The sequence below is a fragment of the Populus nigra genome, chromosome 18 (assembly GCF_951802175.1).
Source record: "Populus nigra chromosome 18, ddPopNigr1.1, whole genome shotgun sequence".
NCBI lineage: Eukaryota > Viridiplantae > Streptophyta > Magnoliopsida > Malpighiales > Salicaceae > Populus > Populus nigra.
This window is the reverse complement of record NC_084869.1, coordinates 13,351,193-13,377,964: the sequence shown is the minus strand read 5'-3', so window position 1 is coordinate 13,377,964 and position 26,772 is coordinate 13,351,193. Positions and strand designations below refer to the sequence as shown.

General features: G+C 31.1%; 3 protein-coding genes across 4 annotated transcripts; 2 read left to right on the top strand and 1 right to left on the bottom strand.

Annotated features, from left to right (window-relative positions):
• Positions 1-2,289: 2,289 nt before the first annotated feature.
• Positions 2,290-3,684, bottom strand: LOC133678465 (ethylene-responsive transcription factor ERF027-like). Its single transcript, XM_062100761.1, has one exon. The coding sequence runs from the start codon at positions 3,583-3,585 to the stop codon at positions 2,737-2,739; it is 849 nt and encodes a 282-aa protein (XP_061956745.1). The 5' UTR covers positions 3,586-3,684; the 3' UTR covers positions 2,290-2,736.
• Positions 3,685-8,670: 4,986 nt separating this feature from the next.
• On the top strand, positions 8,671-10,990 carry LOC133678272 (uncharacterized). Of its 2 annotated transcripts, none has more exons than XM_062100545.1 (7): positions 8,671-9,126; positions 9,276-9,391; positions 9,471-9,559; positions 9,649-9,723; positions 9,858-9,965; positions 10,393-10,488; positions 10,639-10,990. In XM_062100545.1, exons 1-7 carry the CDS (start codon positions 8,744-8,746, stop codon positions 10,906-10,908), a joined length of 1,137 nt encoding a protein of 378 aa, XP_061956529.1. In that variant the 5' UTR covers positions 8,671-8,743; the 3' UTR covers positions 10,909-10,990. The 2 variants fall into 2 exon arrangements, with proteins under 2 accessions (XP_061956529.1, XP_061956530.1); XM_062100546.1 differs by having other exon boundaries at positions 8,986-9,126; positions 9,263-9,391.
• Positions 10,991-20,368: 9,378 nt separating this feature from the next.
• On the top strand, positions 20,369-23,602 carry LOC133678292 (putative two-component response regulator ARR21). The gene is made up of 6 exons (XM_062100576.1): positions 20,369-20,385; positions 20,424-20,497; positions 21,130-21,531; positions 21,649-21,725; positions 22,320-23,387; positions 23,480-23,602. The coding sequence occupies exons 1-6, from the start codon at positions 20,369-20,371 to the stop codon at positions 23,600-23,602; spliced, it is 1,761 nt and encodes a 586-aa protein (XP_061956560.1).
• The last annotated feature ends 3,170 nt before the right edge of the window (positions 23,603-26,772 follow it).

Below are 26,772 nucleotides of genomic sequence, written 5' to 3'. Positions count from 1 at the left end.
TTTAAAATTTTTATATTTAAAATTGTGTGTTGGAGATAAATAAAAAACTACGATTGAGGCCTTACATATCTAAGTTTCAAGTTTAAAATATTTTTACTTGAGAGAACATGATAAAGAAAAATATAAATATCTTCGAGGTATTATCTAGTAGCTTAAATATTTAGGATAAGATAGTTTTTTGACAATTAAGATTTAGAGATTCACGAGAATTCCATTTCTATTTTACATGAGATTTAAACTTTTATGGTTAAAAAAAGAGTGCATACTAAATTATTATTTTTAGGTTCAATTTAACATTAATGTGGTTGTAAATGCTTTAAGCTTAATCATAATTTTAAAAGTTCTTTGGTTTTCTTTGCTTCAACGTGTTTTTTTTATCTTAAATTTGATAAAAACTTGTGTTCAAGAAAAACTATAATTTATAGTTTTTTTTTAGAACTTGTTTTTTTTAAACCGTAGCTGTAAAAACTATAACAATTAATGACAAACACACACTTACTTTATTATTCCTTTAAAATGTCATACTTTATAAAGTCTATATATAATACACATTTACTTAGCTAAATCAAGTATATAATAATAAATGTGGTGTCGACTTGCTTAGTCGCATGATTTTTTTTTTAATTTTTTTTTGTTTGTTCAAGTGAGCAGCCAAAGCTGAGTTACAAGTTGAAAGGGCAACTTACATGCACGGGTTCCCAAGTGTCTGGTTTTATACATTTTTTCTTCACCAAACTTTCGGGCTTGCACTTCCTATTTGCATGTCACAAGGTTGCTCTCTCTACACATGCACACGAATATTATAGATGGCCAGAGGGATCGACTCAAATGACATAGAACATGTAGTTTAGCCATTAATAGACCAAATGGACAATAAAAAAAAAAACAAAAAAAAAACCAGATGCATAAGGCCAAGTAGTGAACAATTTCACTTTATTTATTATTTTAATGAACAGGGTTCAAACCTAAACTAACCTAAATTAAAAGATTACAGATCTCAAAATAACTCCAACAATATTAGCTAAAGAGAGAGATACAAAATTTCACATGATGGGTGATCAAGCGGATGCATTTCTATTGTATAATCACAATTCGCTAAGTGTCATAAGTTTTCTTGGACGAAAGGAAAAGAAAAGTACCAAGACATTTCTATTTTACGATATCTATATTTGATTTAATATCAAAATGTTTCCTGACATCTCTAATATGATATGGCATACAAATTAAAACATATTATAAAATTAACCTTGAACAAAACTCCTAATAAATTACAATTATATTTGATTGTCTTTTAAGGTATGGTTAGAATCGTCTCGTTAAGATCTTTCTAACAGTATTAGATGAATAGAAAATAGAGTTCCAGTATGTTTTCAATGACTTTTTTTTATTTTGCCATTGAATCTTTATAAAATATTCGGTTGATTTTTTATGCATGTTAATTGAATTGAAAGAGGATTTTTTAAACAACGGTTATTTCCAATAATGATTTTGCTCAGCTATTCTCTGCAATAATTATTTTTAAATTGTATTATTTTTGTAAAACTTTTCTAATATGTGTTATTTTTAAAAAAAATTATGAAATCGTGTTAGAATTTTAATTTTTTTAGAGGAAGTTATTTGTGATTTAAATTCTAGATCTCACAAGTTGGTACAAAATTGCAAAAATTATTTGTTTTCATAATGAATATCATCCCAAGTCGAATTATATTGCAAGAATTTCAAAACAATGATCCACATGGGCGTTGCACAAATTCAAACTTTGGTCATGATTTGCTACCGTTCATGTCAAAGACCTTGACTGGTCAAGCCAGGATGCTTTAATCATTGATCAACATAATTAAATATCTTTTCACTGAAACCATAAATGTTTTAATTTACATGGGTCCTCTAGACATGAATTTCTAAAGCTCAAAAGATGCTGGGTGAGAGAGTCTCCATCTTTATATATATACTAGTCATCTCTTCCATGAGTTACATTATCATTGAGGATTGCTTAATTTATTAAGATCCTGCCTGTTAATGTTTTTAAAATATGATTAGAAGTGTTTTTCATAATATATTATGGATTAAAAAAATATCAAATTGAAGTTTTTTTAATTCAGTATATTTTAGAATCGAAAATGCTAAAATAAATAAAAAACAATCAAATTAATGTTTTTTAGTTTGAATTTATTTTTATTAAAATTCCTTTTGCATTGTCAGACAGTACCCTAAGAATCAAGTGAGAGACTTGAAACTAGAACTTCTTACAATGTAATTGGAAGGGAAGAAATTGAAGCGAAATGAAAATTCAAGGTGAATGGAACTTTCCATTGTTCGAAAAGGGGAGAGAAAATGAAGAAAGAAAAATGGGAGTAAAAACTTGGAAGGAGAGGCTGTTCGTTCCATAAAATATCAAATACATGAGAGGGACAGTTATCAAACTACAAGGGAAAAGATCTCTCTCAGAAGCCTTATGAAGACAAAACATTTATATGGAAAGAGAGAGACGTGCTCTGGCTCTGGCTCTGGCTGACAACTTTAAAGCTAACCACTGTAGCTGCAGAGTTAATCCACCTACTAGTTTTATCTTTACCTGTAAAACCACTTCAACGCTAAAATCTTGAATAAGAGCCATCCATGGGTCCACCGAGTGACGTCCTAAACCTCTTCTTTTTTACCAAAACCGAGAAGCAGACATCTAGTACCATGAAAAATTTCCATTCAGAAATGAGGCTGGATATACCTGGCTGGGTTTTAGTGGTAGGACCATAGGTTTTCTGCATCGGAATTCCCTGGTGAATCATCAGAAGATGGCGTGTTTATTCTTGGTGGACTTACAAGCATTCCTCCTGCCATGTCAACTAGCAAATTGGGCAGGTTCAAAAGTTCTTCCTCGTCGATGAATTCCTGTCCTGATTGAATGTCAGCAGTGGTAGTACTGGATGATGTGCCTTCTGTTTCAAGCCGGTCCCATTCAGGATTTGGCCCAGCTTCAGGTCTCGGCGACCTGCTTGATGCTGCACTAGCAGCTGCAGCCCTTATATCACTAGAGGATGCTGAGGCTGGTATTGGGTAGGAAAGAATCGATTCCGGGAAATTTAGTGGTGTATCAGGGCCTTTAAGGGCTAGAGCCGCCGCATCATAAGCGGCGGCTGCCATTTCAGGAGTTGGATACGTACCAAGCCATACACGCGTAGTTTTACGTGGTTCCCGGATCTCAGATACCCATTTCCCGCTCCGTAACCTAATTCCCTTATAACTCGGGTGTCTTCCGCTTGTGGGCAGAGTCGATGACCCACCTGAGGATCGGGTGGACCTTGGTGATTGGTCATCCTGCCTTCCACTCACAGGTTGGCCTGGAAACCCGAACCTTGGTGAATATTCATCCTGTCTCACCGTTAATGGTTGACCCAGAGATCCAGCTGGAGAAGGAATTGATCTTGGAGACTGGTTCGAGGAGGTGGAATGAGGTGCGTATTGATCATCTTGGAGGATTGGGAGCAGAATAGAGGATGGAGGGTCAGGGACTTGTATGGATTGGTTTGAAGGTTGAGGTGGTGGTGACTGGTCAGCTTGAGGCACATTTGAATAAGGATTTGCCATTTATAATGAAAGGGATGTCTCTATATAGAAAAATAGCATATGGGTTTTTGACACATAAGAGAATACGCAAGAGATTTTTGTTTATAAGTTTGATGAGACCTTACTTTATAAGGATAGGTGAATCAATGGGCTAAAGCGTGGGGAATTCGCGGGGCCTTCTACGACTCTAAACTTTTTGTATAAATAATCTTGGTAATTAGTGTTATGGTTTGATGTGATTGATTGCAAGAGGTTTGAGAGGTTACATGTGCACACGTATTTTGCACATAAAACTTAGCTGTAACGTACCTGTTCTTCATCATCAACCTTGACACATTCTAAGAACCTCGAAGAAGAACTCTTGCTGGGTTTTCCATGGTCAAGGGCGTCTGATCATAAATATAGGTCATGCTTACCACTACCTTCTGCCACTGCCCTGCTGCCGAAGCCCTAGCCCTATGTTTTCATTTATTTTCTTGCTAGGTTGTACAGATCATGTGACAAATCATTTAAAAGCATTCTAGTAGCCAAGATGCTTTAAAGATCATCTGTCTTCCATGTGATGCGAATTGCTTGTGGTATATCATCATCTTGTTTGGTTTGTGACCACTTTCTTAATGTTCAAAGACTCAATCGGTCCCCAACTCTGGAATAGTCCTATTGGAGATCGAGCGAGAATCAACGAGAATCAAAGTAAAAGATTCAATCTGCAGTCCCCTGGAAGGGAAAAAAAATAAAAATTCTGTTAGAAAATAACAAAATGTGTAGCCCTCTAGAGGACTAAACGGAGATAATCAAGCAAAAAAAGTTGCTCCATCCCATTTGGCGATTTTTAATAAGCAGTAATGGGTTGCTGATTAGAACAGTATTATTCTATTGCCTAGTGTAAATACAGTAAAGTGGTTGGCCAAATTTTGCCCCCATTTCTTTATTTACAAAATCTGTGGTGGCGGTGATGGTAATGCGTTTTAGCAAATTAGCTTTTCTGGGACTATCTCTTCATCATGCTAGTTAATTTGGTGACCCATCAGCTATCAGAAAAAGCTTTTTCATTCCCAGCTATTGTACCAGAGAATTCACCTTAAGGCCTTACTCACCCTTACTCAATCCACCTGGCTAATATATATGAACAAGTTGGCTCCAACGACGCCCAAACATAAGCTGGCTGGAAGAGGTTTCCGTTCTGTTAATTCTTGTGCTATGGTACAGTGTAACACTATGTTTTGCATAATCACAGATTTAGATTTAAAAGTGTATGGTTAATCAAGACAGGCCGCAATCTCTTCCGCAATCACAGAAGCTACAAGAAAGCCAAACACACCTTGATGTATAGAAAACTTGGGACAGGGAATTACATTAGATTGTTTCAAAAAGTTAGGACAGTAAATATAAGGAAGTTTTAAAATCTATTTTCCATTAATGTGGTCTGGTCCACACGCAGCAGCAGCAGCACCCTCACAGGGACGGGGTCGAAAGATTTTATGCTTGTAATCGACATCACAACAAGTTTTTATCATTTTCAAGAGAGAGAGAGAGAGAGAGAGTAGTCCTTTTTTTTACCCTCCTAATTTCTTTCTTGCCTTTGTTTGATCCTCGTACGATTTTTTGCTCTGGTATCATCACTCGACTCCTTATTTCTCTAATCATTTGATACCTGTCTGTCTCAAATTCCGTAAAAAAAAAAGATCATTACTAATGGAAATTTAAAAAAATATGATTTTTGGAAATTAAGACAAAAGAACATTGGAAATCTTGATTTGAATGAATAAAAGGTAAGATCTAGCACATATATAGTTTTCTGAGAGCACTTAACATGAGGATCACGTCAGCACATAGTAGAGAGTAGAGGGGTAAAATTCATAAGATAGAACAAAGAGTAGATGACTAACCCAAAAAGGGTGTGATCTTGCCGACTATGACTTTCTTAAGCTTGTTCATCCTTGATCAATGGAGAATTCTTGAGATCAAGTCAAATTTTATAGCTTTTTTCCACAAAACTTTATCATCAAAAGTTATTTCTCTTACGTGGTTTGATAATGCAATGTTCTTTTTGCTGCGCCGGTCTGCTAGATTTTTTCCTCATTCTCAAAGTTTCTGAAGACGGCTTTGAATGGAACACGGGAAAAGAGTCAATGGCTACGGCAGCATTCACATTAAGCCCATTTAAATAAGGATGTATTATTTGGTCAAATTAGAATTCTTAATCAGATTCAATTGATTGGGCCCCCAAGAAGTAAAAAAGAAATCAAACTTGTAGTATTAAGATGCTGTTTGATATTGTGGTTGCGGGTGAGGTTTACCCGCAATCACATATTTGAGTGTTTAGTAACAGAAAAAAAGTGATTTTTATTGATGGGACCCACCAATTTTAACTGTTGCACCACAGGTTTGGAGAAGCAGCATTTTGTTGTTTCTCGTTGTGATTTCCTCTTAACAGTTAATTTATTTCACTCGCACTGTTCACGTGAACATGAACTTCTAATTTTTTTTTTGTTTTTTAAAAAAATTAGTTTAAGGTGAATTAAATTTACTCGTACTGTAATCTCAATTTTATTCATGATAATATGTTACCTAATTTTATTGCACGCTCAAAAAATCATGAAAACTGTAGTTCTTGTCGAATAAATTTTGGACGTAATGAAATTGTAATTTTTTTTTAAAAAAATTGAGTTTTACTTGAAAAACTATTATTTAATATTATTTAATAACACTATATAAATTAGAAGGATATCGCATGATGGCGTAACATTTATGAAATTTGATCGCAATTCCAATTATGTTCTTGCCGGGTCCAACGCAGTTAAAAAAAAATTAGTTTTTTATTTTTATTTTAATTGTGTTTTATTCATTAAATTAGAAGGATATCGCTTGATGACGTAACAAAAAATTCAGTTTTTGCTGTTGCGTGCTTAAGAAACCATGAAAAATATAGTCATTGTTGGATAGATTTCGCATGTGATGACATTGCATGTAGTTTAATGGAATAATAAATAAATTTTGATATCAATATTATTTATTTCATGATGTAATAATAGTAGTTAAATCTACAATATTTAAATTAAAAATATTTTTAATTATTTTATAACCTCAATTTAAAAAGCATTTTTTTAACAAAACACATTAAACTACTTTTTCTTCAACCTCAATTTCAACCACAGTTTTAACCAAATACCTATTTTTTCAAACCAACCTCAACTAAAAGTACTTTTTATAAAACAACTTTTTTCAAACTACAACCACAATAGCAACCGCAATACCAAACATACTCTAAGTTGACAAATGCATGCATCTTAATTAAAATTGGATGATTTGAGAAACAAATTTGAGTTTGAGCACCAAAGAATCTCAACAGATTACACTTTAAATCTAAATCCATGGTTTTGTCTCAAATCTGCTTGATATTATACTTTAAATCTCAACACTTTCTTTATAGGAACATCTAGTTTAGATCTTCACTCAGAATTTTCCTTTTAATGTTTCAGCAAACTCATACTTAGAAAATATTCAGGATTCATATTAATACAATATATAGCTATAGCTATGTGTTTGAAAATGATTTTTAAAATACATTTAGTCTATTAAGTTTGGTTACAGTTTTAAGATAAGTGAAATAAATACAAAAAAGTAAGAAAATATATTTGATTGAAGGTATGGGGATAAAAATATAAATTAAATTTATCATTAAAATAATTTTAAAATGATTTTTTATCATCTTAAAATAAAAAATAGATGTCTCTACTGTTTTTAATTTTTTTTTTTTTATCTCGAGATATAAACAAGTCTCTTTTCATACAATAAAATTTTATAAAGTTGAAAATAGAGAGAGACGTCTCCTTTCTCTAGTCTCGTAACCATATTGGTCAACTAGTTGGGCCTCAAAGTTTGCAAAGTTTTTTGAGTTGGGTCATAAGCCTACTACATTGGTTTTGGGTCCTTTCTAGGTTTGGGATTCGAACTAGTTTTTTTTTTTAATTAATATTCATGTATAATATAAATTTATATTTGTAATGAAATATAATAATTTGATGATGTATATATAAAATAGATAAAAAAAAATTAGCTAGTGAGGTTGGAAGCAGGTTGAAAGGCGGGTAAATACTATTCAATATCTGAAAATCTATCCTTATTCCTATTAGGCTAGATTACCCCCCCTGTTTCATGAAAGATTGGAATGAATATTTGTCTATAGAATTAAATTGTAATCCTTGTAAATGAAAATATAGATATTTTAATTATAAAACTCGAACTAGCTTAGCAAATATTGATTGAGATTCGACTGATTGAGAGCTTAAATCAGTTTAGGTTAAAAAAAATAGAAAAAATACCTAGATTTAATTCGATCAAAAAACTCAAGTTCCCTCATAATTTGATAATTTGATTTACCAAAATAAAATTCATTCAAAACTAGGTCACTAACTCATTGATATTTTTTTTCTTAAAATAATAACATTTTAATCTTAAAAAAAAAATAAAACCATTCCAAGTTGACACTCTCAACTTATAATTTAGATTTTTTTCTGAATTATGATAGTTACTGTATGTAGTAGAGGCTATTTTTTATTTTGAAAGAAATGAAAAACCTTAAAAAATATCTCATTTATGAGTAATCTCAGTTAGATTCTAAATCTATTTTTGGTCTTGAATATATCTCTCACATATTAATAGATTTTCAATCAAAACTTTCTGTTACTTTAAGTTAACATGATAGTTAAGTAGTCGTATAAAAATCATGTGATTTTTCTTTATTTCATTAAGAACTTATGAATTTAAATATGATAGAACAAACTATATAAAAAAACATAAGGGCCATGTATTTCTTTATATAGTTTGGTCTATCAAGTGAATTTTATGTTATTTAAAACATATATCTTAGATAATTTGCTGGTTTTTTATGAAAAAAAAATCATATGAATTTCACGTAACTACATATTAATTTTGTTAATAAAATTAAAATGAAGAAAGGAATTGATTGAAAATTCATTGATACGCTGAGAACTTAATTGAGATGAAAAATAGATTAGGAAGTAAACGAGACTGCCCTTCAAATTTGAGGCCTTTAATGAGGTTTGCCCAGAAAGACTCCTACCTTTAGTGACCGTTAAAGTAAGTTACCTTATCTAAACCATGAGCACATGAACTGAAGCACTGAACTACATAGCTTTTGCCACTCACTGAATCCATGGAAACTCTGCTAAAAATCCCATTCCCTATCTTCTCTAATAACCCACATATCCTCACAACAAAACCTACCAAACCCTTAAAGGTTTCAATCAAACCTCCACCACCAGACTTTGATTTCAGGTCGGAGATTTTGCAGGAATCTAGAGCCACAATTTCAAGAACCCACCCTGAATTGCTTGACTTGGCTAATGATGGCACCTTGCTGTTGATTGAGAAGAAACTTTTTGGTCCTGTACCTTCCTGGAGGACTGAGTTTGTTGAGCCAGAAGCAATATGGTTGGTTGGGACTACACATATTTCTAGTCAATCTGCTGCTGAAGTGGAGAGAGTGGTCAGGGCTGTTAAGCCTGATAATGTAGTAGTTGAGCTATGTAGAAGCAGGCAAGTTTTTTATTTTTCTTGGAGTTAAATTTATGTTTTTTTATGGAAAAATTTTGATAGCAATGTTTCCAAGCTGTGGATATCTTTATGGAGTTTTTTTTATCATCAAACAATATTGTAATTTCACTTATTGCAGAGTTCATTTGCAGAGCTGGAATTATGTACATTTCCGATGAAGGTGAGGTTGGCCAACAATTAAGATCAAGCATGTTCTCTTTGAGTGGCACTGGCTTTTTTGGAGCTGTCGGCCGTAGCATAAACTTGGGTAAGAATTAATTAGAACTAGTTTGGTTTATATTGTTTGCCTGTGAAGATAAATTACTTGATGTTTATGCCCACTGCAGGAGGTCAAACAGCTTTAGCATTGCGTCTACTTTTGGCCCTTTTCTCATCAAAGATTTCTTCTGATGTCAACCGGCCTTTCGGAGATGAGGTAGTTGAACATGATTAATTATTATGTGCAAACTTGCAGAACTGGAAAACTGTTGAATCTCAAGTTATGAAGTTTCTTACAAATTGCAGTTCCGAGCTGCTCGAAAAGTGGCTGAAGAAATCGGTGCTCAAATAGTCTTGGGGGACAGGCCAATTGAAATAACTGTATGCACATTTCGATTCGTGAGCTTGATTCTTGTGGCCTTTGTTTAGTGGAATATCATCAACTTATATCTGCTGTAATGTGTTAAATAAACATATAAATTGTTCATTTCTTTATGTTTTTTTGGTTGTCGCAGCTTGAAAGGGCTTGGAATTCTCTGAAATGGAGGGAGAAGCTGAGTTTAGTGATTGCAGTTGTTCGCGGAATTACCTCATCATCTGATATATCTAAGAACAATTTCAAGGTTTTTTACTTCTACTAATATCATTTGTAATAATGTTATTTCTATGTTTCCCTATATCTGCTGAAATTCCTGTTCCGATTTTGTTATTGATGATACATGAGCAATAGAAATCTAAATGATCTACCACAATTTTTTCATGAATTCGGTTCTGTTCTGCCTCTAGTTTTAGCCTGTTCCTGTTGCTCAGTAACCAGAAGGCTGGAACCGTGCTGTCAGGAATTTCCTGCCATATATGCAACACTACAATTTCTATTCCCTTCATGATTTTGTCTCCTTTCTTAGAGCAGCTAACATTTCTTTCCTCTCCCAATGTTTTAAGTGGACCCTGTCTGTGAAATCCAAGCCTTGCCGCATTCTGAAAAAGTGACTAATTTCACCCAAATGCTTAGATATAGCATCACTTTCCTGTTTCTATCCTCCATTGCAGGCATCAAGCACAGATGATAGAACCTTTCAGCTCTACGAGCAGCTCAGCTTTTCATATCCATCACTCCTGCAGCCTCTCATACACGAACGAGACACTGTAAGCATCTTCAAGCTGAAAAACAACTCAAAAGTTCCTGATCTTAGGCTTCAATTTCATGCATAACGTAGGAGAAACGTTCCATTCTTGATTTCCATTGTGGCCATATGATTAGCCTTCTCACCAAGTGACATTTTGGTGTTTGTTTAGTATCTTGCATGGTCTCTGAAACGAAGCAAAGCTGTGAACAACGGCAAAAGAGTGGTGGGGGTGATAGGAAAAGGTCATATGAATGGTGTAATTTATGCATTGATATCAGATCAGGGAAACCTGCGGTTTCGAGACCTCGCAGGAAGGAGGTCATCAGGCGATGATGGGTCTAATGGCTTTGTTGCTGGTCTTGTTAAGAGCTTGGTTAGAGACACTGCCATTGGCATTCTGCTGTGGCAATTATATGAACAAATAAAAGGTTCACTATAGATTTTTTTTAGCATGGTTATTAAACTCAAAAACATATATGTTTTGATTATATTTTACCAATATAAATTTTCTTATTAATAAATCTCTCGTTTATCGTAATAAACATAAGATTTTTAATTAGAATAATTGTTTCTGTTAAAAAAAAACGTTTTTTGATTGTTACAACAAATTAACAAAATAATCAAAATAATATGTCCATATTTTATATGAGATTGGAAGCTAAAAAAATCATAAATGTAATAAAATCTACTTAAAATCTATTTAAAAATTATATATAAAAAAAACAATTTGAATCTAGTTTTCATGTACAATTTATTATTAGTTTCATGTCATATACATAATAATTAAAAAAATATTATTAAAATTCAAATAAAAACTTACAATAGTATTTAAAAATTATATCAAAATTAAAGAAAGCTAATCATAAAAATCTTTCTTGGAGTCTAAAAAACCAAAGAAAATAATAAGAAGAAAAAATAATAAAAAAAGGCCAGGCCTAGCATCTGGCCAAGGAGTAGTTAGGCCGAATACCACCTTACTTGCTCTATTTAAGTTTTTTTTTTTTTTTAAGAGGGCTTTTTCGGGGAAGAGAGAGAGAGAGAGAGAGAGAGGACAAATTGTTCACAATTTAGATCTATTTTTTCTGAAAAAAAAAAGAAGACAAAACCACATGTGGATCTGTTACGATTTAGAAAATTTATGTGTACAATAATGCTCGAACCCGAGACCTCAACAGTCTTGCATGTGCCTACCAACTTAGCTACGACATAAAATTAACATTGCTTGATTAAAAATATATATTAAGGTTTCTTACCGTTTATCTAAATAGTAAAGAAACCTCAATTCTTTTCTTTTAGAGTATTTAGGTAATTCTTCAAGTTAGACTAAATTGTTCGAAATTCATTTAAAAGAATGCCATTAGTTTGTTGTAATCATTAGTTTTCTTTTAATATTACCCTAATTAAAAAAAGTGATATATCTTTCAATGAAAAAAATGATTGATTAATTTTGTACTCAAATTGGTACATGAAAATTGGTTCAAGGATAATTTTTATCTTAAAAAAATAAATTTTAGAAATTTAATTAAGAAATTGAAATTTGTTAGAGAAATAAATGACAAATGAAAAGTTTTGATGATTTTGGAGTAGTCATATTTATTGTAGAATGCATATTATATTTAACTACTTTTTTTTTTTTTTACAATTAACTAAACAATTTGATTACCCATATAAGTACTCCCCGTAATGGTGAACTTGATTTTGAAGGAACTGTTTCATTAATAAATCAATTGATCATTATATATATAAAAAATAGTTTGTTATAATATGTTTAATGAATCTGATTCGCCGATGTTATTCACGGAGCTAAAGGTATTCATTTTTGGACAAACAAAGATAGGAAATACGCAATGAATGAAGCTTAGGTTTTGATGTTATTGATATACTGTAATTAGACTTGTTTCCAATTTTTTTTTTTTAGTTTTTTTTTAATTTATTGTGTTTTTCCCGGCCATTATCTGAATAACTGTTTTATTAATAAATCAATCGATCATTATATATAAAAAGAAAGTTTGTTATAATATGTTTAATGAACCTGATTCGCTGAAGTCATTCACAGAGCTGAAAGCATTCATTTCTGGTCAAACAAAGACAGGAAACACACAATGAATGATGCTTAGATTCTAATGTTACTAATATACTATAATTGGACTTGTTGCCAATCTTTTTAGCAGGCACCAACAAAATCAATAATAATAATAATAATAAAAAAGTCTAATAAGAAATTGAAATTTGTTAGAAAAAGAAATGACAAATGAAAAGTTTTGATGATTTTGGAGTAGTCATATTGTAGAATGCATATTATATTTAACTACTTTTTTTTTTTTTACAATTAACTAAACAATTTGATTACCCATATAAGTACTCCTTGTAATGGTGAACTTGATTTTGATGGGACGACTTCATGCTTAGAGCGTGTTTGGCAGTGTGGTTGCGGGTGCTTTTCAAATAACTTTTCGTGCTAAAATGCATGCCAATGATGTTTTTTTATTTTTTAAAAATCATTTTTGACATCAGCACATCAAAACGATCCAAAACATATAAACCATATTAAATTTTAGTAAAAAAAAAAAATTTAAATTTTTTGGGAACGCAGCCGCAGCCACGTTCCTAAACGGGCTCTTAAAAAAAATTGATTGGGAGAATTTCATGTTGGATAATGAGGGAGGTAGATTTTCGATTCCAAGAAACCAAAAGGAGTGAAACTGGTTTCTTGGTTTCGAGCAACCAAAAGAAGTGAAGCCTTGTGGCATGTGTTATTTTTCTTAAAATATGAAAAATATTTTACAAATATGTTTTATAAATAATGATATGAAAAATGCAGCATTAAAAAAATTAAAATAAAATAAAATAAAAGGGATTTTCATATAGCCATAGACATAATTTATTATTCACTATAATACTAAAGTAACGTCCATGACCTTCCAAATGAAAAAAAGGTTTGCCTTGGAATTAGAGTATTTTTGACATTTCATATTAATCATTATAAAATTTTTTGAGAGTATTTAATCTATTCAATATTTTTTTGAATAATAAAATATTAAAAATACCATTAAAAATAAAAAAAATTAACACAATCGAGGCAAAGGTATTTTAATATTTTTATTTTTTATAAATAATAAAATTAAACATGCACCCTTGAATATAAGATGTAATTTAGTATTTAAATAATATTTTTTAATAATGTCTTTTAGCCTTGGTTTTTTAGTTAATTATAGGTATGATTGAGGGTAATAATATAATTTAGTATTTAAACAATATTTTTAAATTTGAATAAGATGTTGGCACGACACACACCAATGTGTAGGGCTGCTGCGCACTTTAAACAGTGCATGCTGCGGTTTTTAATGGCAAAAAATAATAAAATCTGATTGTATCATTTTATTTTTTATTGTTTATTTTTTATGATTATTATAAATAGGGTGTGTTGTGATTTGTTTTTTATATCCTTCTTTTTATCTCATTTTCATACCAAAGCATCACTTTTCACACAAAAAAAAGCTTTTTAGCCCACAACAAATCACAAGCATCTAAGCTAGTGATTACTATGTATTATAACGATGAAGTAGTTCTGATAGTAATGAGGTGAGAATGGAGGTAATGAAGTGATAATGATGATGGTGAAATGAATAGAAGTTGTGAGGGTGGCAGCAATGATAATAATAATAAAGCCGGTGGTGGAGTAATGGGTTAATGATGATAATAATAATAGTAATTAAAATTTTTAAATGATATTATAATTAAATTATTATTTATAAAATATAATTTAATATTTATATAAAAATAAAAATATAAAATATTTTATGTGAAACAAACCCGCAACACATGATGGTGGTTGCTCACACAAAGCCAATGAAACTTGCTTTACAATTGTTTTAAAAATCTAAGATTATTGTAACTTATTGTGGCATGGAGTACTGAATTAAGTCTAAGATTAATTCAATGTTGTAATATAGAAAACAAAACTAATTAAATTTTATTTTTTTAAAAACCATGTAAATATAATTTATTTATTAATAAGATTCAAACTGAATATTATAATTGAATTCAATTATAATAAAAAAATCGGTTACAAAACAACCTGTTAATAAAACTTGAAAACATCCTGATCATGAAAAATTTTGAAGAAAAAAAAACTGAAAAAGTAAATCACAGAACCCTAATTTAGCCAATGAACTGTCTTTGTACTTTTTGGAAGCATAAATGCAATTAACTCAAAATAGCCATGCCAAACAACAAATGGCAGATTCTGGGCTCTATTCATTTTGCATCTTTCTCATGCATGCTTGGATTAGCAACGAAGGAACGTCGCGTTTTCTTTATGGGCTAAAAGCCAATTCTCTTAAATCTACAGCCTAAGAGATTCTCCATTGACTATCAAAAGACTAGAAGATAACGAGCGATGGGCAACGGGGACGAGATGATGCCACCTTCAGTCTGTCATGCAAAAGCAAAACCACTGGCAGGAGGGAGAGCCTGGTTTCTCTGGTGATTACTGTGGATTTGGAGACCTGGGAAACCAGAAATATGAGAACAGAAATGCAAGTTTGAATTTGTTTCAGGTTAAAAATGGTTTGGAAGGGGATAAACCACCATTTATTGTCAGAGAGTGGGCAGCTCTTAAATGATTACATGCCAATTTAGGTCCATCTTTATATAAAGAATCCTCAAATTAGCCCACCAAATGGCATGCAGTTTCTGCACACACTTGTCTCCTGAGACTGCTGCATGGTTAGAATCTCGAGAAAAAATAAATAAAATAGATATGATATGTCTTTCTAGAAAAAACAAATATAAATTCTAAAATTATTTTAAAAAAACTTATTTTATATATATATTTTTTTGTTTTACCGACCGAATACGCTTCAATCTCTCATGTTTTGGAACATTAATCAAATACAAACTATGTATTATTTAACTAAAAACAGAAACTCCTTCAGAAAATGGTAATTTTTTTTTAAAATTTTTTGCCAACTAGTATTGTGTGTATAACTGGGAAGGTCAAAACTGAGGGCATTTAATTTGTTCTTTTCCTTCTATTCTTTATAAGAAATATTAAGAGTAAACAAGGGTAATAACAATTCTAAATAATAATAATAATAATAATAATAATGAACATAAAAATCAATACAAAATAAATTTTCAAAGTCCCTGCATTACATGTTGCTTTATGAATAATATTGAATTTAAACCCTTAATATCGTTAGTTTTAAATGCTAAAATGTCAATTCTTAATTTAATTTAATAGATAATTTGACTTGATTATTCATTGCATATCTTTTTAGATAAAGGTTAGCTAGCTAGATTTTTCATACACAAGAACTCATGTCATTCACGGAGCTGAAGATATTCATCTCTGAACAAACATAAATAAAAGACACGTAATGAATGAAGTTTAGATTTTGATGTTACTAATATGCTGTAATTAGATTTCTTTTCAATCTTTTTCTTTTTTAGTTTTCTTTAAATTTATTGTGTTTTTCCCGACCATTATCCGGATGACTGTTTCAATAATAAATCAATTGATCATTATATATAAAAAGAAAGTTCGTTATACTATGTTTAATGAATCGACGTCATTCACGGAGTTGAATGCATTCATTTCTGGACAAACAAAGACAGGAAAAACGCAATGAATGATGCTTATATTCTGATGTTACTAATATACTGTAGTTGGACTTGTTTCCAATTTTTTTTTTTAGTTTTTTTTTAAATTTATTGTGTTTTTCCCAACCATTATCCGGATGACTGTTTCAATAATAAATCAATTGATCATTATATATAAAAAGAAAGTTTGTTATAATATGTTTAATGAATTTGATTAGTTGATGTCATTCACGGAGCTGAAGGCATTCATTTTTGGATAAACATAGATAAAAAAAAAACACGTAATGAATGAAGCTTAGGTTTTGATGTTACTAATATACTGTAATTAGACTTGTTTCCAATCTTTTTTTTTTAGTTTTCTTTAAATTTATTGTGTTTTTCCCGGCTATCATCTGAATGACTGTTTCATTAATAAATCAATTGATCATTATATATAAAAAGAAAGTTCGTTATAATATGTTTAATGAATCTGATTCGTTGATGTCATTCACAGAGCTGAAGGCATTCATTTCTAGACAAACATAGATTAAAAAAAAACACGTAATGAATGAAGTTTAGGTTTTGATGTTACTGATATACTGTAATTGGACTTGTTTCCAATCTTTTTTTTTAGTTTTCTTTAAATTTATTGTGTTTTTCCCGGCCATTATCTGAATGACTGTTTCATTAATAAATCAATTCATCATTATATATAAAAAGAAAATTCGATATAATATGTTTAATGAATCTGATTCGCCGACGTCATTCACAGAGCTGAAGGCATTCATCTCTGGACAAACAAAGACGTGTGAAACACACAATGAATGATGCTTAGATTCTGATGTTACTGATATACTGTAATTGGACCTGTTTCCAATCTTTTTTTTTTTAGTTTTTTTTTAATTTATTGTGTTTTTCCCGGCCATTATCTAAATAACTGTTTTATTAATAAATCAATCGATCATTATATATAAAAAGAAAGTTCGTTATAATATGTTTAATGAACCTGATTCGCTGAAGTCATTCACGGAGCTGAAGGCATTCATCTCTGGACAAACAAAGACAGTAAACACACAATGAATGATGCTTAGATTCTGATGTTACTAATATACTATAATTGGACTTGTTTTCAATTTTTTTTTAGTTTTTTTTAAATTTATTGTGTTTTTCCCGACCATTATATGAATAACTTTTTTATTAATAAATCAATCAATCATTATATATAAAAAGAAAGTTCATTATAATATGTTTAATGAACATGATTCGCTGAAATCATTTACGGAGCTGAAGGCATTCATATCTGGACAAACAAAGACAGGATATACACAATGAATAATGCTTAGATTATGATGTTACTGATATACTGTAATTGGACTTGTTTCCAATCTTCTTCTTTTTTAGTTTTTTTTTTAATTTATTGTATTTTTCTTGCCATCATCTGAATAACTGTTTTATTAATAAATCAATCGATCATTATATATATATATATATATATATATATATATATATATATATATAAAGTTTGTTATAATATGTTTAATGAATCTGATTCCTTCGTTAATTATATCATAATCTTGATATAACGTGTGGCCAATCCATTGAAGAGAGACAAATGGCCTGTCTATTGAGAAGAGACACGTGTCTAGTTTATTAATTATTTTTATATAATATGATTTGTTATGTCAGAATCTTAATTTTTGTTTTCCATGTATGTTGGGTTGTCTATAACTATATATATATATATATATATATATATATATATATATATATATATATATATATATTATCCATTGTATCATTCAAAATTTATTCAATGTTTTGAAAGGGATGCCACTCTAATATCTATATTAAAGTATATTTATTGTTCAATTGTGCAACCCTTTTATTAACAAATGAGTAGTATAATTAATTTTCACATTTTGAATGCACTAATGCTTCTCCCAAAGTTCTAATTTAGAAATCAATATATAATTCAAGATTTGGAGAAATTTTTTTAAATGACAAATTTTATAGACTTGAAACTTAGTTAACAAATTGACATAATACATATGAATGCAAACAATTATGAATTTACAAAATTAACATGATGCATTGTAGGTGTATTATAAAAATTGTTTCAATAGAATGTAAACATATCTCATCACAATATAAAACATGTCCAAATAAACATGGTTGAGAAAAGTAAAGAATATTTTTTAAAAATATTTTTTGTTTGAAAATATATTAAAATAATTTTTTTAGATTTTTTTAAAATTTTTTTACATCAACACATAAAAATCTTTAAAAATACATTAAAAAAACATCAATTTCATACTTTCTCAAATAAAACACGCTTTAAGACGCATTCAAAATAGAACTTACTGCACTCTCAAACACTCACACTATAAGTTATTCCAGCACTAGTGTTGATTTTTCAATCTTATCAACTATTCTATAATTAACTAATCATATTTTCCTATCATCTTAATTCTAGATTTTTTTTTCTTGGTTATTCAAACACAAGATAAATCATTAATAAAAAAAAACAATTTAATTTTATATTCTCATAATCCCTACATAGGAATAAAACGAAAAGAAAGAAAATTTTAAATGAAAGACCGTGAAATCCTCTAGAGAAAGAACTCTTTTATAAGAATCTATTATTTTTGGCAAATTACATTAAATGCTAATTTCACACTAGATTTCAGTATTAATTAGGTTCAATTCAGTGGTCTAATCCACCACATTGTCTTTACAAGTTATCTATTTTTCTTCCTCTTTTGTCTTCTAAAAATATACAGTACTGACATGAATGAGATTTGAAGGGGAAAAATTTAGAAAAAAAAAAATTAGATTTTATATAAGCAGCATTGCCCCACTACATGCCTTATATGAACAATCGAGAGAGACAAGTGTAGAACATCTTTTGTACTCACTCCTAACTGCTCTTGCTCCTCGACACTATAAAATCCCCCATTCAGGTCTTAATACATTCACAACATAGTCTTAATACATTCACAAAATAGCTAGCTAGCTTGAGAAACAATGGCATCCAGTCAATCTTCCAATTCCCTAAGCTCCTCCCTTTCGAAAATCCATATTTTAATTGTAGATGATGATTCTACATCTCTTTCTGTTGTTTCAGCAACGCTGAAAACAGTTAGCTATAAAGGTATATGAGTGAGATCTTAGTACTGCTTGCCATGTCTTTAATTCTGGTGTGGATTTCATGCTCTCATGGTCCATGGTTCCAAGCAGTTCATGCCATTTTCATCAATAATTTCTTGGATTTGTTTACTCATTGTTTAATTTCTCAACCTTATATCTTGATTTCTAGATCAATTGAATCTAATTTTCTTTTATTTTTTCCTAATATCATACGGCCAATGAATTGATGAGGCTTGATATGATCAATGCATGTTTTTCTTTATTTCTACAATACCGAGGATCTTTTTCATTTTTTTTTAAAAAGAGAGGATCCTTTTCCATTTCAGCCATTTTTCGATCCATCTATATCACTAACAAATCAAAATTTCAATCATATTTTCACAGTCAATTTTTTTAATTGATGTTTCTCCTTTGTGAATCTTGCATTATATGAATGGTTTCTACAAACTGGTTTTATTTTTGTTATTTTTAATCATTATTATCATTATCCTTTCATTCTTTTCTCTTGTTTTCTGCTAGATCTTATACTTGTATTGTTTTTTTTTTTCAATTTCAAAGCTTACATATGGTTAACAATTGGATAATTTGTCATTGCATGCATGGTTTTTCAGCCATTAAATTTCATGCAGTATGGAGTTAGGGTTTTCATACTCATTCTACTCCTCCTTTGTATCAATACCAGTGAAAATGGTTTTTTTTTTCCTTTGACCTCTTATTTTTTTGCTTAAGAATTAATATTTGATTTCTCTCTCTCTCTCGAAAAGTAAGGTCAACAATAATCAAGATTTATTTTAAAAAATAATAATTCAATTTCTTTTTTCCTTCATCTTTAAAATTAAAGCATGAAACTAAATCTTTAGCCCTTACAAAAGAAATTTTTCTCTTTCTATTTATTTGAGCCTTTTTTTCTTTCTTAAATCGTTAGCCTTTCTAGTATCATTTATGAATATTATTCTTACATGATGCTTGTTTTATCTTTTGATGTCTTGATTTAACAAAGTATTTGAGAACTATAACTGATAAAGACGAGAGAAAAATTATTAAAATCATTGAATTTTCTTTTTTGATATTAAATTTGTAATTAACGATTTATCTTATAATGTCGTCTTCTTTGTTGACAGACAATCGCAACCTAGAACTTATTGTGGTCACAGTCAAGAAACCAGTTGATGCTTTATCAATTCTTCGACTGAAAAAGGGTTTATTTGACTTAGTTGTGTCTGACCTCCATATGCCTGAGATGAATGGCATGGAACTACAAAAACAAGTGGAAGAAGAATTCAAGCTTCCTGTGATTAGTAAGTGGAGTACTTTACCTCTTCTTCGTTTATGACATGGGATGGACATATATATGTCTATGTATAAAACACCTTTATCTATATATAAATAGATAGGTTTGACATATATATATATATATTCGATCGATATTAAATCTAAAGCTGACATGAAAGATGATATATCCATGTAAAAATATACATTTATATATAAATAATTAATAAATAGATTCGATTGGTTGAATCTAAAGCTAAAATTCAAATTATCGTCAATTTTACTAATAATTTAATTTAAAATGTTAGACTTGCAATAAAATAATTGGAAATATATTGTTAAATAACAAAAGAATGTCTATAAAATAACACTAAAAAGAGTAATATAATGTTAAATATTAGAAAAATATGACAACATAAAACTTGAATATTTTTGAAGTTTTTATTCATTATTTTTTTATATATATTTAACATTTTTAAAAATATTATAAGATTTGAACTCATTTTCTATATAATTAATTACTATATAAACCACACCTTGTTAATTTATTGCAAAGTTATTCACTAATTTATTCCTTGCATTACTGATCTTTAAATTAGATTTTCTATTTATTTATTTTTTTGTCGAAGCTTTTCTGATTTCTGTATCATTTCTAATGCAGTAATGTCCACAGATGAAAGTAAGAACGTCATGTTAAGAAGTTTAGAGGGTGGTGCTGCGTTTTATATAGTGAAACCAGTTAACAAAGATGATCTCAAGAATGTGTGGCATTATGCAGTTGCAATCAAAACAGGTAACTCCCTTTCAATCAAGGAAATAGAAGGCTTTCAAGAACCATCATCTTCTACATTGGTTGAGAGATTATCCCTTGAAGATGTGAATTCTGCAACATCTATCAATGATGAAAAACGTTATAGAAAAAATGGAAGAAAGGAAGAAAGGAAGAGAACAAACGAAGATCAAGAAGTAGATAGTCAGCCTGCCTCGAAAAAGCGTAAGGTGGTTTGGACTAATTCACTTCACAACCGGTTTTTGCAGGCCTTAAACCATATAGGGCTAGACAGTAAGCAGAATCTTTTTGAATCTTTTTTATTTTTTATTTTTTTTATTGCATCTACAAGACCTTTTACTTGCCAAATTTATTTGTGATGCTTTTCTTTGTACGTTCAAATCTATGTAGAGGCTGTTCCAAAAAGAATTCTTGAATGCATGAGTGTACCAGGGCTGTCAAGAGAAAATATTGCCAGTCACTTACAGGTTTGTGCTTGTATAGTTTAGCACTCTTAAATCATGCTTCTCAATAGATCGATTTAGCTTTGCTCATGCTCTTTGATATTATTTCATGTAAGTGGAGAAGAAATTGATTTTTCAAATAATTTATGGTACTATTTTAGGGCTTGCAAGAAAATGAGCTTTGCTCATGCTCTTTGATATTATTTCATGTAAGTGGAGAAGAAATATTATTTTTCAAATAATATATGCTAAGATTTGAATATTGTATTATATATACATATATGATTATAATATTATTATTACCTTTTTTTAGATAATCTCGTGTGTGTGTGTGTATATATATATAATCTATTCTTTTATACTCTATTCAGAAAAATAAAAATAAAAAGTTAACCAACGATTGGTAAAAGAATGCCAAATCCTTGCCCTAGCATCTTGACATTTTATACATGAGATTTATATATATATATATATTAAAGGCATATAGTTATCGACTATAAACCTTTCTTTTCCTAGTCTTCGAAAGAAAAAAAATAATGCGTCCAAACTAACTAATCACATTTTTATGCTATTATAATAACTTGTCACTGACACAATTATGTCTTGATAATTTCACAGAAGTATCGAATCTTCCTTAAAAAGGTTGCAGAGAGAGGTGGTTGTTCATCGAAGAACTTGTCAGGACGAGATGATCTTAGGACAAACTTTGCACCTGGCCAACCCTTTATGATGTTCAAAAATGTCCAGCAGGAATATGCCCAACGAGTAACAAGAGCATCAATTCAACCTGGTCTTAGAGGGAACACCATTCGAGCTCTTGGTGGTTCCAGTTTCAGGAACTTGCATTCTCCAAACCAACAGGCTCCGAGCAACAACTCCATACTTCAATCACCATACGGGCAGTCTCGTTTATTTGGCAATGCTAATTCTGCTAATCAGGCAAACCAAATAAGGTCAGGACTGGAATCAAACTATAGTATTGAAGAAAACATGCCTTCTCATGGAGGTGTGATCCCTAATGGCCTCACTCATGGTACAAGTCCAATGCAAATGTACCATCCGCAAAATCAAGCAAGATCATATCTTCAGAATTTTGGTAGCCCACCACTAATTAACAGGTTTGGTGCTGTTGGAATTCAGGCTACCAACTACGGGTCAGGAGTTGGGGATATAGGAATCATCAACAATTCCTTGAACACCAATAATAATTATGTTGGAATTCGTGTGACTACCGATGGACGCCTCATTGGATCAGGCCAAATGCAACTCAATACGAATGAACTATCAAGTGGCTTTAGTGATGGTGGTCATCCTTGCTTGATGAATTGGGCTCGTAATGGCAACATGAACGTTGCATCTATAGGGTTTAATATAGCGTCAGAAAATTATGTGGCTCATAGGGGATCTTTTTCTGCTGGTTTTGAGGGTGCAAACCAATTCTTCCCACCAACACCATTCACTAGTGTTTATCATGGGAATAGTACTCCAATGCTGCTGCCACCACCACCACCACAGCTCCAGCTTGGTCTTGGAAATGGAGGACAAAATGACTATGTGTTTGGCCTCATGAACAACAGCCCTCCTATCTTCGGTGGGAATTCTAATCAACAGCCTCAGATTGGCCAAGGTGAACTGAATGCTAGCGACATGCTTTTGGAACCTACCAACAATCCACCTGCTTATCAGGTTCTAAAGAATCACTGTTTTTAGTCTTCTTTGTCTCTTAGACAACAAAATTTCTTGATTAAATTATCATCTTATTCCTGCTATATATGCAGCTTCCACAAGGTGTTGCTCAAATGAGCACTCCCTTGCTTGAACTCCTGACTCCGGACTTCTTGAACTCACTTCACATTGATGACAACACTCCTTGGAATGAACAACCTTCTAGCCAGGCATGAATATGTCTTGCTTATCATTCCCCTTTTTTTGGCTAATCATTTACATAATATGCTATATATTATCCAGTTGGTAATCTTTTCGTCGAACAAAAATTCTTGGATTATCATTCTTTGTAGGTTCAAAGTGGAGAAGGAGCTATGAACCCCATCTGCGGAAGCGATGCTAATTCAATGGATGGATATTTTCCGAACTTTGATCAGGCAAGTACATAATACACAAATTCTACTCTCAGTAAGCACAATTAAGTACTTTTAATTGCATCTACAGTATTTAACAACTAGCCCTTTTCTTATATTCCTACTTATATATACATGTGCGTGCAGCAAAATGGCAATGGTGACCTTGTGGATTCTGAGCTCAATAACCCTCAACCAGTTCACAATGGGCCAACAGGAAATCAGGCATGTCAACAACAACAACAACCAACACACACACACACACACACACACACTAAAGCATGCATGCAAGCACATATATAACTTCATGCATGTATCTATTACTCATTGATGAGGTATTACAAAATGTTTAAATGTAGGTAATTCCTAATAATTAAATTTTTATTTCGAATATTTCAGGCTTGGGATGATGATTTATTGGAGTCTTTGTTTGGAAAATGATTCGCCCTCTCGAGGGAGTAACAGCTTATGCAAGGATCGAAGTCCAATCATGAATAAGAAATTAAGTTCTAAATAGTATAGCATAGTATATTTTAATTCCGTATGATCGTGGCTTGGCCATTGGTGTGTATCTTCTATGCAAAGACTTCGTTTAATTTCTAGTGTTTGTTTTCATAGTTTATGAATATGCAAGTATGCTTGCTGGACATCTATAATAAATATTATAAAACCTTTTATCCATACCTGGCATGAGTTACATGTTCTGCATGGCTGTATGTGAGTCATTGCATTGCGTTTTGTAATTTAAAGCTTAAACTACACAGCTGGCCAGCAAATCTCTATTTTAATACTTGGGGATGAAGTTGTGAAAACTGTGGGCTTTCTGGTGAAGTGGCTGGACTTATCACGAGTTTACAAGCTCTCTTGCAAAATAAATCTCCTGTCAGAATAAGAAATCAAGGAGAAAAGTATTTGGAGCATGTTTTCTATAACATGAACTTGTTTTTGTGTTTGGTTGTTGCTTTTGGATGTATTTAAATGGTTTTTTATGTTTTATCCGTGATAGAGATATTTATAGATTTTAGTTATATCATTATCTCGTGAAGCATAAAAAATAATATTACAAATACCTTATAGAGTTTGAGTATCTCATAATAAATGAAATAATGATGGAGAGCGATCCCAAAGTGAATAAAAAAAGTTATTAATATTTATTATTGGTTTGTAATGCTCCTTGTGTCATTGACAAAAAGGTTTGTTTTTTCTACTATGCACAAAGAATTTATATGCATGGAGATGCGCATGTGTGTATTAGTAGGGGTTGTCGAAGTCATGTGTATGTGTGTGAGGTGTTGGATGGTGCGCTACTCCTTAAATTCTAGTTTTATTTTTATTTTTATTATCTTGAAAATTCTCAAACTAGTAATTATTTTTGCCATTATCAATACATAATTATATTATGCAGCTTGCAGCAATTGCCTTGAAGAAATACTTTATAGCCCAAAACTTTCCAATCATAATTATTTTTCCTATAAAAAGGAAATGGCTTGACTCTTATATTTTTGGCAAGCAAAGGCATGAATGGAAGAGGAAACAAAACCTTTGATTATAATCCCACTCTTTGCCATCCTTAATTCTCTCCAAAATTTAGAATCTAATTCCAATCTCATCAACTTTCCTTCCTCAACCTCAATTTCAAAAAACGTAGCCGTTGGAAAATCTCTATTTCTACTTTACCTCTAGACATGATGCTCTCTTATATTTAACATTAGGACACTGGAAATCTCAACTGGATTTTCGTTCAAGAACAAAAAAAGATTGAGAGAATCTTTGCATAGTTAAGATTATTTTTCATTAGATTTTCTTTGGATTCTTCAGGATGATTTCTGGTCGTTGTGCAGCTTGCAAGTATTTGAGAAGGAGATGCCCTTCAGATTGCATTTTCTCTCCTTACTTTCCTTCTAATAATCCTCAAAGATTTGCTTGCGTTCACAGAATCTATGGCGCCAGTAATGTTGCCAAAATGCTCCAGGTAAATTATCTTTGATAAATATATATCATATCTATCTCATATATATGTTTTCAATCTTTCTAGCACTTCAACTAAAATATTATTCGTTAAAATATAGTAGTTCCATACCTTTTGCATTCAAGCTACGTGCATGGGAGAGAATAAAATAGAGAGGACATAAATTTTAATAATCCAATTTCTTCTTCTTCTTCTTCTTCTTGATCTTCTTCTACTTATTAAGTAGAAAACCACAACAATTAGCCTAGAAAACTATCTCACGTGTTGAATTTAGTTAGATCAGATCTTGATATCTTAGACACTTTTAATCGCTGGCTAGTGCAATTTCTTATGCTTTCCTTTTGGTCATTCCAGCAACTCCCAGCACATTTAAGAGCTGAAGCAGCAAACTCTTTGTATTATGAGGCACAAAGCAGAACTCAGGACCCTGTCTATGGTTGTGTAGGGATTATCTCTTTACTACACCAACAAATTCACGGTGTAGAAAGCCAACTAGCTAAAACAAAAGCTGAAATTGCAGTCCTCAATTCTCTCGCACAAGAACCTGCTCAAATTCAAGAAATTGAAGTAGAAGCTAGCTTCAACCATTTCTTGCTGGAACAAGACAATATCGCTTCTGGCCAATATTTTAGCCATTCCACTTGTATTCCTTCTAACTTTATGTAGTCTTGTTGTTCTAAAATAATTAATAAAACCAGCCAATCATGAATTATTTTTCTTTCTCTTTTTCATTTGTCCCAAGGAATTCCTTCTCTTAATGGTGCGAGTTTTTGATATACATATGACTCAAAAAATCAAAACTCACACATGTTTGTATTAGGAAAAGTTAGAAAGAAAAATTGCAAGAAAGTAGCTAGCAAAATTAACCTTCTTAATCAATTATGTCTCAAAATTATAAAAAAATTGGATAGTTTGTAGCTTTTAGTTACTATCTTATAAAAAAAAAAAAAGAGATAGTTGAGTACGGATGGTACATATCTCTATTATTCATGTTCTAAAATAATAAAATCTATTGGATAATACC

Excerpts from the sequence above, each read along its gene's own strand:
- LOC133678465 (XM_062100761.1), bottom strand. The coding sequence starts at position 3,585 with ATGGCAAATCCTTATTCAAATGTGCCTCAAGCTGACCAGTCACCACCA.
- LOC133678272 (XM_062100545.1), top strand. The coding sequence starts at position 8,744 with ATGGAAACTCTGCTAAAAATCCCATTCCCTATCTTCTCTAATAACCCA. Across the intron at positions 9,392-9,470 it reads CGGCCGTAGCATAAACTTGG|GAGGTCAAACAGCTTTAGCA; the intron begins GTAAGAATTAAT and ends TGCCCACTGCAG. Across the intron at positions 9,724-9,857 it reads ACAGGCCAATTGAAATAACT|CTTGAAAGGGCTTGGAATTC; the intron begins GTATGCACATTT and ends TGGTTGTCGCAG.
- LOC133678292 (XM_062100576.1), top strand. Across the intron at positions 21,532-21,648 it reads AAACCATATAGGGCTAGACA|AGGCTGTTCCAAAAAGAATT; the intron begins GTAAGCAGAATC and ends AAATCTATGTAG. Across the intron at positions 23,388-23,479 it reads ACAATCCACCTGCTTATCAG|CTTCCACAAGGTGTTGCTCA; the intron begins GTTCTAAAGAAT and ends CTATATATGCAG.